At 46.0% G+C, this 16,113-nt stretch overlaps 1 protein-coding gene and 1 pseudogene across 2 annotated transcripts in view; both read left to right on the top strand.

Moving 5' to 3' along the window:
* LOC310876116 (zonadhesin-like) overlaps positions 1–16,113 on the top strand; it is a 61,914-nt pseudogene that overhangs the window by 24,386 nt on the left and 21,415 nt on the right. The window contains exons 21-34 of the transcript in view: positions 1,364–1,522; positions 7,945–8,178; positions 8,281–8,474; positions 9,425–9,566; positions 9,989–10,233; positions 10,879–11,027; positions 11,141–11,269; positions 11,387–11,525; positions 11,612–11,753; positions 12,447–12,646; positions 12,867–13,005; positions 13,390–13,506; positions 13,913–14,037; positions 14,676–14,821. The product of the transcript in view is annotated as a zonadhesin-like (transcript). The remainder of the gene's footprint in view (positions 1–1,363; positions 1,523–7,944; positions 8,179–8,280; positions 8,475–9,424; positions 9,567–9,988; positions 10,234–10,878; positions 11,028–11,140; positions 11,270–11,386; positions 11,526–11,611; positions 11,754–12,446; positions 12,647–12,866; positions 13,006–13,389; positions 13,507–13,912; positions 14,038–14,675; positions 14,822–16,113) is intronic.
* LOC310875623 (zonadhesin-like) lies at positions 1,648–7,852 on the top strand (the record flags this gene model as incomplete). The annotated part of the gene is made up of 9 exons (XM_083788911.1): positions 1,648–1,728; positions 2,363–2,504; positions 2,716–2,960; positions 3,504–3,652; positions 3,857–3,985; positions 4,095–4,233; positions 4,350–4,491; positions 6,423–6,625; positions 7,664–7,852. The coding sequence occupies 9 exons, from the start codon at positions 1,648–1,650 to the stop codon at positions 7,850–7,852; spliced, it is 1,419 nt and encodes a 472-aa protein (XP_083645037.1).

Here is a 16,113-nt window from a genome sequence, read left to right as displayed (position 1 = left end):
CTGTATGAGAGCTCTGGATTCTGTGGTATCCTGTTGGACAAGAGCGGACCCTTCGCTGTCTGTCACCCTAAGGTCAACCCCAATGTGAGTGATAATAAGCAAATATCAGACAAACACTCAATGCACACATGCACTCAAACTGACACTTTGTCAACTAATTTCTCAATGTGTATTTTTTTTTTTCATTTTTCTTTTTCATCAGGACCACTTCAAGGACTGTCTGTTTGACCTGTGTGAGCTGGACGGGGCCTCGTCCATCCTGTGTGAGGCCATTGAAGCGTACGTTAATGAGTGCCAGGACCGTGGAGTCAACATCCCCGCCTGGAGGAACCAAACATTCTGCCGTGAGTCAATTACAGACCAGTGGAGGATGGAGGGATGGAAAGAATCGATGGATGGATGAATGGATGGATGAGGGGATGAATGGAGAGAGCGAAGAGTGGAGGGATAGAGTGACAGAGAGGAAAAGGGGAGTTACAGGGGAAAAGAGGGAGGAATGCAATGATGGCTATTAATGATCTTATCTGCCAATGAATAACAGAAAAGATGAATGGATGGATGTAAGATGAATGATACTACTAATAATCTAAGCAGAATTAGAAAGAACTAATTATAAACTGAAGTTGACATTAAGTACGTGTGTGCGCGCGCTTATACATGTCCCTCGCTCTCTCCTTCCTGCAGCTCTGGACTGTCCTGCTAACAGCCACTATGAGCCGTGTGCAGACCCCTGTCAGAATACATGCGCTGGGAAGCCCTCCACGGGCTGCGGTGGTCCCTGTGTGGAGTCGTGTGTGTGTGACCCCGGCTACATCCTCAGTGCTGGGAAGTGTGTGAGGAACAACGACTGTGGGTGTAGACACCACAACGGACAATACTATGAGGTAGAATATATAGGAAAGACTGAAATGTCTACTACTGGTATAGAATGGAGTTGGCTGTATACTGTATATTTAATTAATTAATCTACTAATTCACAAATCTCTCTCTCCCTCTCCCTCTGTCTCTCAGCCTGGAGAGGAGTTTTATGTGGAGGACTGTTTGTTGAAGTGTTGGTGTAACGCTCCCTTCATCAGCTGTTCGGCAGCAGACTGCCCTCCACTGCATGAGTGTAAAGTGCAAGGAGGAGATCTGGGCTGCTACCCCGTCAGTAAGTTCACTACTACGGTAAAGGAGATGTGCTGACGTCATAGATTTACAGATGCAAATAAAAGAGACCTCACAGGCTCATGTAGATACAGTGAAAGAGAAATAACTAAATGCATAGACACAAAAGCTACCAGGAAAGGTTGGTCCCACAATTACAAACACAAACTTGTGAAACTTATTTAAAAGTGCTAAAATATATGACCTCCAACACCAGATCCTACTACACCCGCACCTCCAACTCCTGGACCAACTACACCCAAACCTCCAACTCCTGGACCAACTACACCCAAACCTCCAACTGTCGGTCCAACTACACCCAAACCTCCAACTGTTGGTCCAACTACACCCAAACCAACCACAGCAAGCACACCAAGTAAGACTTAAAATTATTCCTTAAGTTATTCCTTCTTGTGCTCATTCATAAACCATTTATGTAATGTTCTCATTCTGTTGTTTTTCTCTGTGTCACAGTAACATGTCCTCCTAATGCCGAGTACAATGAGTGTGGTCCAGCTTGTAGTCCCAGCTGTAAGGAACCCTCCACCAACTGTACAGGCCCCTGCATTAGTGGCTGCTTCTGTAAGCCGGGCTACGTCTTAGATGGACGCCGTTGTGTCAAACTGGAGACCTGTGGCTGTCTGGATGAACACAACAACTACTACGAGGTTAGACGCATTACAATGCTTATGTTATGTAAACAATCTGTAGTTGAGACAATGAGGTTATCATGGACTGAACGGAGATTAAAAGATTACATGAGATGACACGAGATAATATACGATAAAAAGAAAGAAAGGAAGCGAGTCGAGGAATTTAGTTACACAAATTAATAGTGCTTTTCGATTGCTGCGAAACTGGTGTTGTTTTGAGGAAACATGAATATATGTCACAACTATTCTACCTCTTTAGATTATTCCCAATATAAATTTTGCCGTTGTGGAACAGTCTACCAGCTACCATTCAAAACTGTCACATAAAACTGCAGTATGAATTGGCCTTTAGATCCTCTTTAGCTTGTTAGCAGTTTTGTAATTCATTTTTGCTGTTTATTCTAACAATGTACTACTGAAATTAGCATCCTCTGCTAACCCTGTGTATTTACAGTGCCTTTTATGTATTGTTCATTAATACATACTGTCCCTCCCAATAAACACATACATGCAATTTCTATCAGCCTTCAGACTGACTTTGTGCCTTGTCCTATGTTTGTTAGCCTGGAGAGATCATCTTTGGTGACGGCTGCTCCAGGCTGTGTCGCTGTGCAGGGAACTACACCATGGAGTGTGTGGATAATTCCTGTGACGCCACAGAAGAGTGCCGTGAGGTCAGCGGAGTAGCAGGCTGCTATCCTAAAGGTGACAATGTCAAGGAGAACACGTCATACTTAACACAAAGGTGGCATTTGTTGCCTGGACCAACAAGCCAGCATTAAATATGCAAATGTATCTATCTATCTGACTGACTGACTGACTCGGACTTTCCTGTGTCATCATCAGACATCATAAAACATATTTGTAACCCAAAGCAGGCAGTAACACAGATGTTCCCCCACCATCTTTCCTACAGCTACATCCACCTGCATAGCATCTGGAGACCCCCACTACACCACCTTTGACCGTCGCAAGTACAACTTCATGGGCAACTGTAGCTATGTGATGTCTAAACCCTGCAACCTCACCTCCATGCCTCACTTCGAGGTCCATGTCGACAACGAAAACCGCCACAACAGACCTACCATTTCCTACGTGAAGGCTGTGCACGTGTACGTGCGCATGCTGAAGATTTCCATCCTGAAGGGAGGCACTGTACAGGTGAGATGGGTGTAGAGGGAGAGAGAGAGAGAGTCTGTTTTATAGAAATTTGGTGGCAGTAATTTAATTATCGTGGAAAAAAGGAGAAAATATCTCAAGTGTGTGTGTGTGTGTGTGTGTGTGTGTGTGTGTGTGTGTGTGTGTGTGTGTGTGTGTGTGTGTGGGTGGGTGGGTGGGTGGGTGGGTGGGTGGGTGGGTGGGTGGGTGGGTGGGTGGGTGGGTGCTTAGATAATGATGTTATAGGAATCAGCAGACGTGTACAACGTTTTTTCGTATGATAAGATAACACGTACTGTAATATGACAACACAAATTATGTGTCTGTACATTTTTGCTGCTACTACAATTTAGAAATAGTAGGTGTCTTGATATATGTCCTCACCTAACTTATTGCCTCAGACTTCAAAATATTTTCATAATGATGCTTTAAATGGAAATCTGTGTAATCCTGATAAAATGCTACTGTAAAACATTAAACTTTACTTTACTTTCTGTCTCTCTAATGAATTGTCATGTTTGTGTCTCTTGTGTTGATTTTGCGTAGCTGAATGGAACCAATGTCAACCTGCCAGTCACTCCAGCCAGCGGTGTCTCTGTGTTCAAGTCTGGGAAACACTACACTGTAGCCATGGACTTTGGTGTGACCGTCCGCTACGATGGAAACCACTTCATGGACATCAAAGTGATCAAAGAGTGAGTGAAACCCATTACATCCTGTTCTATTTATCATTTGACTGATCTAATTCAGTACCAGAGCAGTAGTCCTACTTCAGGACAGTAACGGTTTGATGTGAATTTAATATCCTGTAATTACAAATAGTGATCCTAGCTGAGCTCTGATGAACTTTGTTCCTTGAATAAATCCACTTTCCTTTGCCTCCACCTGATGACCTGCAGTTACAAGGACACGTTGTGTGGGCTGTGTGGAGACTACAATGACAATGCCAAGGATGACATGCGAAAGCCAGACGGCATCGTGACCAATGACCCCAATGTGTTCGGACACAGCTGGGTGACCGACCCCAAGTGAGTAATGTTAAAATTAATGCTTATTATGAACACACCCAACTACATACAGTGACACAGATACATTCATCCACAAACTAACACCATTTCCCTGCTTGTATCTCCATAGTTGTAATAAGAAGCCCAACGTCACGGTCCCAGAATGTACGGATGAGGAACAGGATCTGTATGAGAGCTCTGGATTCTGTGGTATCTTGTTGGACAAGAGTGGACCCTTCGCTGTCTGTCACCCTAAGGTCAACCCCAATGTGAGTGATAATAAGCAAATATCAGACAAACACTCAATGCACACATGCACTCAAACTGACACTTTGTCAACTCATTTCTCAATGTGTATTTTTTTTTTTTTTTTTTTTTTTATCAGGACCACTTCAAGGACTGTCTGTTTGACCTGTGTGAGCTGGACGGGGCCTCGTCCATCCTGTGTGAGGCCATTGAAGCCTACGTTAATGAGTGCCAGGACCGTGGGGTCAACATCCCCGCCTGGAGGAACCAAACATTCTGCCGTGAGTCAATTACAGACCAGTGGAGGATGGAGGGATGGAAAGAATAGATGGATGGATGGATGGATGAGGGGATGAATGGAGAGAGCGAAGAGTGGAGGTATAGAGTGACAGAGAGGAAAAAGGGAGTTACAGGGGAAAAGAGGGAGGAATGCAATGATGGCTATTAATGATCTTATCAATTTACAATTTACAATTTAGGCATTTAGCAGACGCTCTTAATCCAGAGCGACTTACATTTAAGCAAGAACAAAAGCATGGGAATACATCACATAAAAGCATTTATCAATATCATGAAACATGCGTAAGCTAAGAAAGTAACAGTGGAATATCTATATAATGAAACTATACACACTATACATATAAACTATACATATTTACTACTATGCTATACATATGTACTATGGCGTGCTATAACTATATACAATACAATTATAGTGCTGTCTACATAACATGCTATAAGTCTGTGTCAAATGCTATCTAAGCCAACAGAAATGCTATCTAAGGGGTTAGGGTAAGTGCTATGGGCCATGATGGAGTCTGAAAAGGTGGGTTTTCAGGCTACGGCGGAAGATTGGGAGTGATGCTGCAGTTCTGACTGCAATGGGAAGTGCATTCCACAGTTTTGGAGCCAGAAGGGAGAAGAGTTTGGGACGTGTGGAGCGTTGGCCCGGCGTTTTTAGTGAGGGTACTTCCAGTTTCCCTGCGTTGGCTGATCTGAGTGCGCGGGAGGGTTTGTAGGGTTCAATCATACTTGTAAGATATGGGGGAGCCATACCTTTGGTTGCTTTGAATGCCAGCATCAGAGTTTTGTATTCTGTGCGGGCAGCGACCGGGAGCCAGTGGAGGGAGCGGAGCAGGGGGGAGACATGTGAGAATTTTGGCTGGTTGAAGACCAAGCGAGCTGCTGCATTTTGGATCAGCTGGAGAGGCTTAAGTGCACATGCTGGTAGGCCAGTAAGGAGGGAGTTACAATAGTCGAGTTTTGACAAGACTGTTGTCTGGATTAGGAGCTGGGCTGATTCCTGGGTGAGGAACGGTCTAATTCGTCGTATGTTATAGAGTGTGAACCTACATGATCGAGTGACAGCTGTGATGTGAGCTTTGAACGAGAGCTGACTATCCAGGACAACACCAAGATTCCTGGCTGTTGGGACAGACGTTACCAGGGCGTTGTCTACGGAAATAGTTAGCTCCCGCATAGGGAAGGACTTAGCTGGGAAGAAGAGAAGCTCAGTCTTGTCTGGGTTCAGCTTGAGGTGGTTGGAGGACATCCACTGTGAGATGTCAGCCAGGCATGCAGTGATGCGCTCTTCCACCTGAGTGGCAGAGGGGGGAAAGGATAGGAACAGTTGTGTGTCATCGGCGTAGCAGTGATAGGATATATTGTGAGCAGAGATGATAGTGCCAAGGGATTTAGTGTACAGTGAGAAAAGGAGGGGACCAAGTACAGATCCCTGTGGGACCCCAGTTTGGAGGGTTCGGGGGGATGATAACAGACCTTTCCAGGAAACCTGGTAGGTCCGGTCGGTGAGGTAGGAGGAGAACCACTTTAGTGCCGTTCCACCGATGCCTAGCTCCGCTAGGGTGTCTAGGAGTAGCTGGTGGTTCACTGCCAATGAATAACAGAAAAGATGGATGGATGGATGTAAGATGAATGATACTACTAATAATCTAAGCAGAATTAGAAAGAACTAATTATAAACTGAAGTTGACATCAAGTGTGTGTGTGTGTGTGTGTGTGTGTGTGTGTGTGTGTGTGTGTGTGTGTGTGTGTGTGTGTGTGTGTGTGTGTGTGTGTGTGTGTGTGTGTGTGTGTGTGTGTGTGTGTGTGTGTGTGTGTGTGTGTGTGTGTGTGTGTGTGTGTGTGTGTGTGTGTGTGTGTGTGTGTGTGTGTGTGTGTGCGCGCGTCCCTCGCTCTCTCCTTCCTGCAGCTCTGGACTGTCCTGTTAACAGCCACTATGAGCCGTGTGCAGACCCCTGTCAGGATACATGCGCTGGGAAGCCCTCCACGGGCTGCGGTGGTCCCTGTGTGGAGTCGTGTGTGTGTGACCCCGGATACATCCTCAGTGCTGGGAAGTGTGTGAGGAACAGCGACTGTGGGTGTAAAAATCCGGGCAACGGACAATACTATGAGGTATTTTGGAGAGTGTGAAATGTCTACTCGAATGAATGAATGGCACTAGATGAGTTCCTGCACTTAACAGCTGATGGCCTTATGCGTCAGGGAGTACACTGTCAGGGTTGACAAGCCGCGTTGGACAGAATAAGTCATAATAGAAACAACATAATTTGACCGAAGTCACCTGACGTAGGCCAATTCCTACTGTATGTTGACTTACACACATTGTTTGGCCTATTTAATCCTCTTATGTTACATAACTGACAACTGTGTTATTTTTACGTCAATAGTCATATTGTTATAAACTTTCTGGGTGAAATGATTAAGATATAGAGTTTGTTTTGCATCAGTTTTTTGAGTATTCTGACCGGGTGCTCTCTGGTGAAGCGTGCACTTACTTGCTTTTCATCCACATTCCGGTTTGCTGGAAACATTGTCATTTACCAGGCTGTTGGGTATATCTACATTTCCTTTTAATCAGTGTTAAATAGCTTTTTTTGTGTTAAATAATTAGTAATGATTTCTATAGTGTTTGTTCAGTAACAGCCGTCTCCCCGTCTCGCCAACTCTGTAGTGAACTAGCCTGGGCACCATTCCATTTCGGGTTCATGAACCGGTCGGGAGCGGATGATATCGCTACGTCATGTTGTACAACCTAAAATACATTTTAAGGTGGGACACCAATTTGATCCAATCAGGAGACAGAGCTCAGAACGCAAAAGTGTACAAGATCACTTCCAAAAGTGAATTTGGAAGTGAGGAAACAAAAGAGAAGCAGACAGAAGACTGGAGCACTATAAATTGAAGCTGATTGATGGGTTTTCTCTCCTGATCGGATCAAATTGGTGTCACACGGTCACACCTGGAAAAATGCATCTTGTGTTTACTAAAGTGCTGAAGAGACAGGAAGCGTGGATGACTGTACTGAACTAACACACAGTGATTAGTATTACTATGAAAATATAGAGCTTTCGCGTTTTAAGAAAAGTATTTATTTTTCTCTCCCTCATCTCTCTCTCTCTCTCCCTCTGTCTCTCTCCCTCTGTCTCTCAGCCTGGAGAGGAGTTTTATGTGGAGGACTGTTTGTTGAAGTGTAGGTGTAACCCTCCCTTCATCAGCTGTTCGGCAGCAGACTGCCCTCCACTGCATGAGTGTAAAGTGCAAGGAGGAGATCTGGGCTGCTACCCCGTCAGTAAGTTCACTACTCTCGTTGCTCTGAGATCAAAAAGTGGCTTTGAGTGAAGAAAAGACAGGAACCTTCAAACTTAGTAGTTTTGGAACAAACATTCACGATTCTCATCTAACACAAGCGTGCATTTCTCTTCCGACTGTAGGTACTACTACACCCAAACCTCCAACTCCTGGACCAACTACACCCAAACCTCCAACTGTCGGTCCAACTACACCCAAACCTCCAACTCCTGGACCAACTACACCCAAACCTCCAACTGTCGGTCCAACTACACCCAAACCTCCAACTGTCGGTCCAACTACACCCAAACCTCCAACTGTTGGTCCAACTACACCCAAACCAACCACGGCAAAACCAACTACAACTAAACCGCCGAGTAAGACTTAAAATGAAAGCACATTGTCATACTAATACAATATTAGAATCATATGCCTCATAAAACTGACTTTTTTTCTCTGTGTTGTCTTGTGACCCACAGTAACATGTGTTCCTGATGCCGAGTACATAGACTGTGGTCCAGCTTGTATTCCCAGCTGTAAGGAACCCTCCACCAACTGTACAGGCTCCTGCATTAGTGGCTGCTTCTGTAAGCCGGGCTACGTCTTTAGGGGACGCCGTTGTGTCAAACTGGAGACCTGTGGCTGTCTGGATGAACACAACAACTACTACGAGGTTAGACGCATGCATCACAATGTTCACAACTAACAATTGCGCCCATTCTCAACATTTACCTGTTGGATACATTCAACATACTGTATGCTTCATATACAAAGTCGCTGGCCGCCACATAATCTGTCCAATTAGGCTAACAGAACAAGTTGCTTACAGTGGGAATGATCGATCGATCGCTTTGTAACTCCAAGTACAGTAAGTTTCATTCGTTTTAATTTATGAACAAAGGCTTCTAACGGAAATCGTAGTTGATGCAGACACCTGGTAATCCACACGGCAGTAGGAAACAGATTTAGCCTCCCTCCAAATAAAGTCAGCAAGGTAAGGTAGTGCCTGGTAATGTTTGTTTAAAGTGCTCTAAACAAACATTAAAAGGCCATAGACTTGGCCCAGGCCGTAGCGTAACGGTCTGGGCACCGGACTGGTAATCCAGTCGCAGTGTGCCGCGGGTTCGACTCCCGGACCCGACACGGCCTTTCCTGCATGTCATCCCCCCATCTCTCTCCCGTTTCCTGTCAGCCTACTGTCTGTCCCTTCAAAAATCAATAAAAGGCGTAAGCCGCAAAAAAAAAAAAAAAAAAAAAAAAAAGGCCATAGACTTGATTGTATGCTTAAAGTGCACTAAACAAACATTAAATATCCATAGACTTGGCTGTCATATGGCGTAATTCCAAAAGCCAGACGTTGGAGGGGATACTGTAGCGCCCCCTAAAAAACTCGAACCAGGGGAATAGCGCCATCTAGCTGCAGTGATATCTATAAATCTATCTATCTATAAATCTATCCATATATAAATGTACTGCCTGAATTTGACAATATTGTGACAAATTTGACCCGGCCTGGCCTGATCGGATGGGTCCCTAATATAGATTATCTGAGCCAATGAGGTGATATGTGAGAACAATCCCATATTTGTAAGACTGACTTCATGCCCATCTTTTGTCTGTCAGCCTGGAGAGATCATCTTCGGTGACGCCTGCTCCAGGCTGTGTCACTGTGCAGGGAACTACACCTTGGAGTGTGTGGATAATTCCTGTGACGCCACAGAAGAGTGCCGTGAGGTCAGCGGAATAGCGGGCTGCTATCCCAAAGGTGACAATGTCAAGGAGAACACGTCATACTTAACACAAACACCACATTTGTTAGGTAGACCAGCAGGTCAGCCCGACTGACTGACTGACTTACTGATTAACTGAGTCAGTAATTAAATGAATTGTGACTTAAAAAAAAAAGGTTTTTGTAAAGTAAAAAAGGCTTCCAAACCCCAGAGAAAACTCCAGACCTAAAGACCTAGAAAAACGAAAAATGAAAATGAATGTCATGAAACCTTTAAGTGACGGCATTGGTCAGCCGGTTGGTCTATTAACGAACTAGCAATCGCTCAACCGACATCACTCAAGCTATGGGATGCGTGTCTATGCTCTCAGTAACCCATACCTTCCCCGGGTATGGGATGCATGTCTATGCTCTCAGTAACTCATACCTTCCCCGGTCTCCCACCATCTTTCCTACAGCTACATCCACCTGCATAGCATCTGGAGACCCCCATTACACCACCTTTGACCGTCGCAAGTACAACTTCATGGGCAACTGCAGCTATGTGATGTCTAAACCCTGCAACCTCACCTCCATGCCTCACTTCGAGGTCCATGTCGACAACGAAAACCGCTACAACAGACCTACCATTTCCTACGTGAAAGCTGTGCACGTCTACGTGCGCATGCTGAAGATTTCCATCCAGAAGGGAGGCACAGTACAGGTGAGATAGTTGTAGCACCAAAATTAGTGACCAACTAGCCTCGGCGCAAAAAATTAAAGCCTGGGGAAACGCATTGGCCGCTCGTCTGGTCTAGAAGTGGGAGTCAACCCTTCTGGGTGGGCGTCACTCCAAATGATGTGACGTAGTGCTGCACTAGGGGGAAGAGGAGGGACCGGGGCTGATGGACATATCGGTGAACCAATCAGGGTGTGCGCAAATCTCAGCCGCGACCCACGTTAGCTCAGGCTAGTGACCAACTCACTGCAGTTGTAGACAGTGGCATATTTGTTGATATTGTTTAACAGCTTGGCTGTTAGGAAAGGGCCCCAGGGCCTTCATCCCTTAGGCGTTTCACAAAATCCCAAGTATTGTGGAAAAGATATGGAGAAAATATGCTGGCAACTTAGAGTGGACTTGATAGCCGAAACAAGTGTGTATGTGACGTGTTGGCACTAGGGGTGTAACAATATAGTAACTGCATCGAAAAATCGATGAATCGAAGTATATCGAATTGTAAACAGCAACATAACATATCAAAACGATGCCACAAGTTTGCTAAATTCATTCATTCATTCACATTTCGACCTAGTGATGCTGATGGGAAATGTTGCTGATAATATTCTCAAATGTTATGTTCTTGCGTAGCTGAATGGAACCAATGTCAACCTGCCAGTCACTCCAGCCAGCGGTGTCTCTGTGTTCAAGTCTGGGAAACAATACACTGTAGCCATGGACTTTGGTGTGACCGTCCGCTACGATGGAAACCACTTCATGGACATCAAAGTGATCAAAGAGTGAGTGAAACCCATTACAGCCGGCTATTTGAATCATTTGACTGATCTAATATAAAGATACTTACAGCTTCACTCTTTCCTTTGCCTCCACGGCTCCACCTGATGACCTGCAGTTACAAGGACACGTTGTGTGGTCTGTGTGGAGACTACAATGACAATGCCAAGGATGACATGCGGAAGCCAGACGGCATCGTGACCAATGACCCCAATGTGTTCGGACACAGCTGGGTGACCGACCCCAAGTGAGTAACTCGAACATGAACTCTAACATGCTGCTTATTCAATTATGAACATGCACAAACACATACACAGATTAATCACATTAATCCACAAACATTTCCCTGCTTGTGTCTCCATAGCTGTAATAAGAAGCCCAACGTCACGGTCCCAGGATGTACGCATGCGGAACAGGATCTGTATATGAGCTCTGGATTCTGTGGTATCCTGTTGGACAAGAAGGGACCCTTCGCTGTCTGTCACCCCAAGGTCAACCCCAATGTGAGTGATAATACGCAAATATCACACTCAATGCACACATGCACTCAAACACACACTTCTTAATATGTATTTGCTTGTTTATTTAGGACTACTTCAGGGACTGTCTGTTTGACCTGTGTGAGCTGGACGGGGCCTCGTCCATCCTGTGTGAGAGCATTGAAGCCTACGTTAATGAGTGCCAGGACCGTGGCGTCAACATCCCCCCCTGGAGGAACCAAACATTCTGCCGTGAGTCAACAGACCGATGGATGAGTGGAAAGATAGATGGATGGATGAATGCAGAGAGTGGTGGGGAAGGAGAGTGAGAAATGAATTGATGGCTGGTCATACCATTGTGGAAAGACCCCGGGGGGGGAGGAAAGCAAACCTTTCCATGAACCCTGGTAGATCTAACCAGTCAGGTAGGAAGAGAACCTCTTGAGAGAGCTGACCCAGCTATGTCACGGTCAGCTGGTGGTTGACTGTGTTAGAAGCTGCTGATAGGTCTAGAGCAGTTGTTCCCAAACTTTTTAGCCTGTGACCCAAAAGAGAAATGAGATGTTTGGCTATTTTCACTACTTCTTAAACATTTGTTTTCAAATTTATGGAATTTCTTAGATTTTTATTGTATTTATTCATACTTCTTATTGTTTTTAAATTCATGAAATAAAAAATAATGGTCCCGAACCACTGTTTGGGAAGCAGTGGTCTAGAAGGATCAGGACTGAGGAGTGGGCTGGTTTGAATTCTTACCGGTCGGGACCCGGGACCCTGCAACAGGTTATTCTGTGTGAGATGGAGAGAGAGAGCTGGTTAGAAACGCCTCATTGAAGAGTTTTTGAAGGAATGGAAAAGAGTGATACCGGTCTGTAGCTCTTGATGTCAGTGGTTTTAAAATGTCAGATTCAGTGTTTATTCACACACTCTCTCTCCTTCCTGCAGCTCTGGACTGTCCTGTTAACAGCCACTATGAGCCGTGTGCAGACCCCTGTCAGAATACATGCGCTGGGAAGCCCTCCACGGGCTGCGGTGGTCCCTGTGTGGAGTCGTGTGTGTGTGACCCCGGATACATCCTCAGTGCTGGGAAGTGTGTGAGGACCACCGACTGTGGGTGTAAAGAATTCAACGATCAGTACTATGAGGTAATGTATATAAATGGTTTTCTTGATTAAAAACATAATTATTACTCGGTAGTGTGCACATTCATGGGTCACCGCATTGACTGTGTGTGATTATAATCAGCTAGAGCAGAGGGTGTCTTTATTCCTCCACATACAGTACCTACAGTAAATATTATAATAATGATTGTATATGATAATTTTGTGAATTCTCTCTCTCTCTCTCTCTCTCTCTCTCTCTCAGTCTGGAGAGGAGTTTTATGTGGAGGACTGTAAGTTCAAGTGCGCGTGTCATGCTCCCAACATCACCTGTACGCCGACAGAGTGCCCGCCACGGCACGAGTGTAAACTGCAAGGAGGAGATCTGGGATGCTACCCCACCAGTAAGTTCATGAGGTTCCCAAAATGTAACAAAATGAACATAGAACCTCTCACAGACTTAAAGTGTCTGTGACATGTCATCACTCTCACTCCCAAAACGGCCTATAGTGACTTCTTGGGACAAATCTGACCAAATGTTTGATGGGACGGGGGTCCACTGGCGGGGGTCCACTGGCGGTTGACGCCGAACAAACAGTGAAAACTATGGAGGCGTGCCGTCTAAAGCGGACTTGAGCCACGATTGGCATCGCCGAACGATTCGCTGTGCCGAGCCTTTACGTAAATTAAAGTAAACACAAGTGAAGTTAGCCCCTCGTCTCCACTAGTGGGTCTGTTTTGCACAATAGGCTGATATGTACTGACGTGTACTCTGTCCCCCCTGTCAGGCTCTCAGGACTGTGTGGTGTCAGGAGACCCTCACTACAACACCTTTGACGGGAAGTTCTACAGCTTCATGGGTACCTGCACGTACACACTGGCCAGAGTCTGCAAAAACAACACGGGTACGGCGCCTATACACCTATACAAACTGTTTCACACATTTCATATTTGAATCTATTCCGCAAGCTGCACAGCCAACGAACAGCATCTACTGCACAGTAAACTCCTGGGTGTTAATGTAACTTTCATATAACAAGAAAGGTGAAATTCTGGGAAATTGCAAGTGCGGTTTTACCGTCAATTTCAAGCTTTGAGTCTTGCATAAGGACAGTATGATGATGATGTATTGACCCACAAGACGTCACAGGGACCCTAAAAAGTTTATACGGAATAAACGAATAAAGTTGGGCAATTACTAGTCTGCTTGGCCTTAGGACAACCACACTAACTAATATGTTAGTGTACTCCATCATGAACACGTGAATGTATCGGGTTTTTGATCAGAGCTGTGTTGGTGTGTCCATGCAGGGCCGTGGTTCTCTGTGGAGGGCAAGAACGAGGAGAGGACCCTGAAAGGTGTGTCCTACCTGAAGAAGCTCTACGTCACCGTGGAGGACGTCACCGTCACCATGATGAAGAGCAGGAGGGTCCTGGTCAGTATGTGTCCACTACATGTACACCATATGTCACCCAACCATGTCTATTCACTACCTATGTACTGTATACTGTTGTGCCTGACAGACAGACAGACAGACAGACAGACAGACAGCTTGTATTTTACTTGTAAACGCTACAATTATTTGAACATTTTAGTTACAAGTTGCTTTGTAGACCCTATCCATATTTCTCATGTCTCGGTGCAATGCGTTTGCGCTGTGAGCTTGTTGATCGGTTATTTTTTTAATACAGGCCTTTTATTTCAGTGACTTCAGTATTTTTTATAGTGTGGTACTGTTACCTAAATCGTATACCTGCAGTAGCATGTCAGGTCCACTAGGTGGCACTGTGGTCATATGAAACTGACCTTGTTTGAGCATTGTACATTAATATATAAGTCCGGAATTCAAACTGTACTCAAAAGAACAACGGTATTGGCATCAACATGTACTTAAAGTACCAAAATGATGTCCAAAGTATTTGTGTTTAAAAGAGTCTCCTGTAGTGTGAAATACATAATGATCAGATGACTCCCCGACAACTTTAATAGTCCCACCGTCTGTGGGAAATTATAATCAATCTCTCTCTTCTCTCTCTCTGTCCGTCACTCTGTCTCTCTCCCCCTTTCTTGCAGGTGGCTGGGCGTCGCGTGGCCCTCCCTCACTCGCCCTCTCCTCTCGTCTCTCTCTCCCTGGCGGGTCAGTTCGTCACCCTGCAGACCTCGTTCGGCCTGCGCGTGCGCTGGGATGGAAACCACTACGCCCAGATCTCTGTGCCCAGGTCGGTACCGGACAGGCACGCAGTAAAGTAGAAGAACCCGACCCACTCTACACAGGCCTCCTACATCAGTAGTTCTAACACTTTCAAGATTTGTCAAATGTGCAAAAATGGGGAGAAATGTGACTTTCAGGCAGTCAACCCCGTAGTGGTCATACCCTACCACAGCATTCGGATGTTCAAAATAGAAAAACTAATACAATTCTTAGTTACATTGTGCGGATTAGATAGACCAGTGGTTCCCAAACTTTTTCATGTCAAGGACCCCCAAAATGACACTCATCAGCCTGTGGACCCCCCGTTTGAAAATATATGCCAAGGACCCCCATAAGAGAAGATGTCCCTAACTATCATTTAGCTGGGGACCCCCTGGAACTCCCTCAAGGTCCCCGGACCCCACTTTGGGAACCACTGAGATAGACCATATCAATAGTAGGTCGGGAGTGGCTTATTGTCGGTAATAGTCGGTAACATGCGGGAGTCTGCCCCCGTTACAATGCGCTAGACCCCTGGGAGATGGAGTCTGCCCCCGTTGCAATGCGCTAGACCCCTGGGAGATGGAGTCTATCCCCGTTGCAATGCGCTATAGACCCCTGGGAGATGGAGTCTGCCCCCGTTACAATGCGCTAGACCCCTGGGAGATGGAGTCTATCCCCGTTGCAATGCGCTATAGACCCCTGGGAGATGGAGTCTGCCCCCGTTACAATGCGCTAGACCCCTGGGAGATGGAGTCTATCCCCGTTGCAATGCGCTAGACCCCTGGGAGATGGAGTCTGCCCCCGTTACAATGCGCTAGACCCCTGGGAGATGGAGTCTATCCCTGTTACAATGCGCTATAGACCCCTGGGAGATGGAGTCTGCCCCCGTTACAATGCGCTAGACCCCTGGGAGATGGAGTCTATCCCCGTTGCAATGCGCTAGACCCCTGGGAGATGGAGTCTGCCCCCGTTACAATGCGCTAGACCCCTGGGAGATGGAGTCTATCCCTGTTACAATGCGCTATAGACCCCTGGGAGATGGAGTCTGCCCCCGTTACAATGCGCTAGACCCCTGGGAGATGGAGTCTATCCCCGTTGCAATGCGCTATAGACCCCTGGGAGATGGAGTCTGCCCCCGTTGCAATGCGCTATAGACCCCTGGGAGATGGAGTCTGCCCCCGTTACAATGCGCTAGACCCCTGGGAGATGGATTGCTGAGGTGGAGCGCCACACCTACCATCGGCTCCCATTACTTCCCGCACAACTTTCTGCACCAAGCCTTGCTACTCATTCACTGAGTTGGCGGTGCCCGGGATC

Source organism: Protomyctophum parallelum (assembly GCF_964188405.1).
Source record: "Protomyctophum parallelum genome assembly, chromosome: 18".
Lineage (NCBI taxonomy): Eukaryota > Metazoa > Chordata > Actinopteri > Myctophiformes > Myctophidae > Protomyctophum > Protomyctophum parallelum.
Note: the sequence above shows the minus strand (reverse complement) of the source record. Positions and strands in the feature narration are given on the sequence as shown.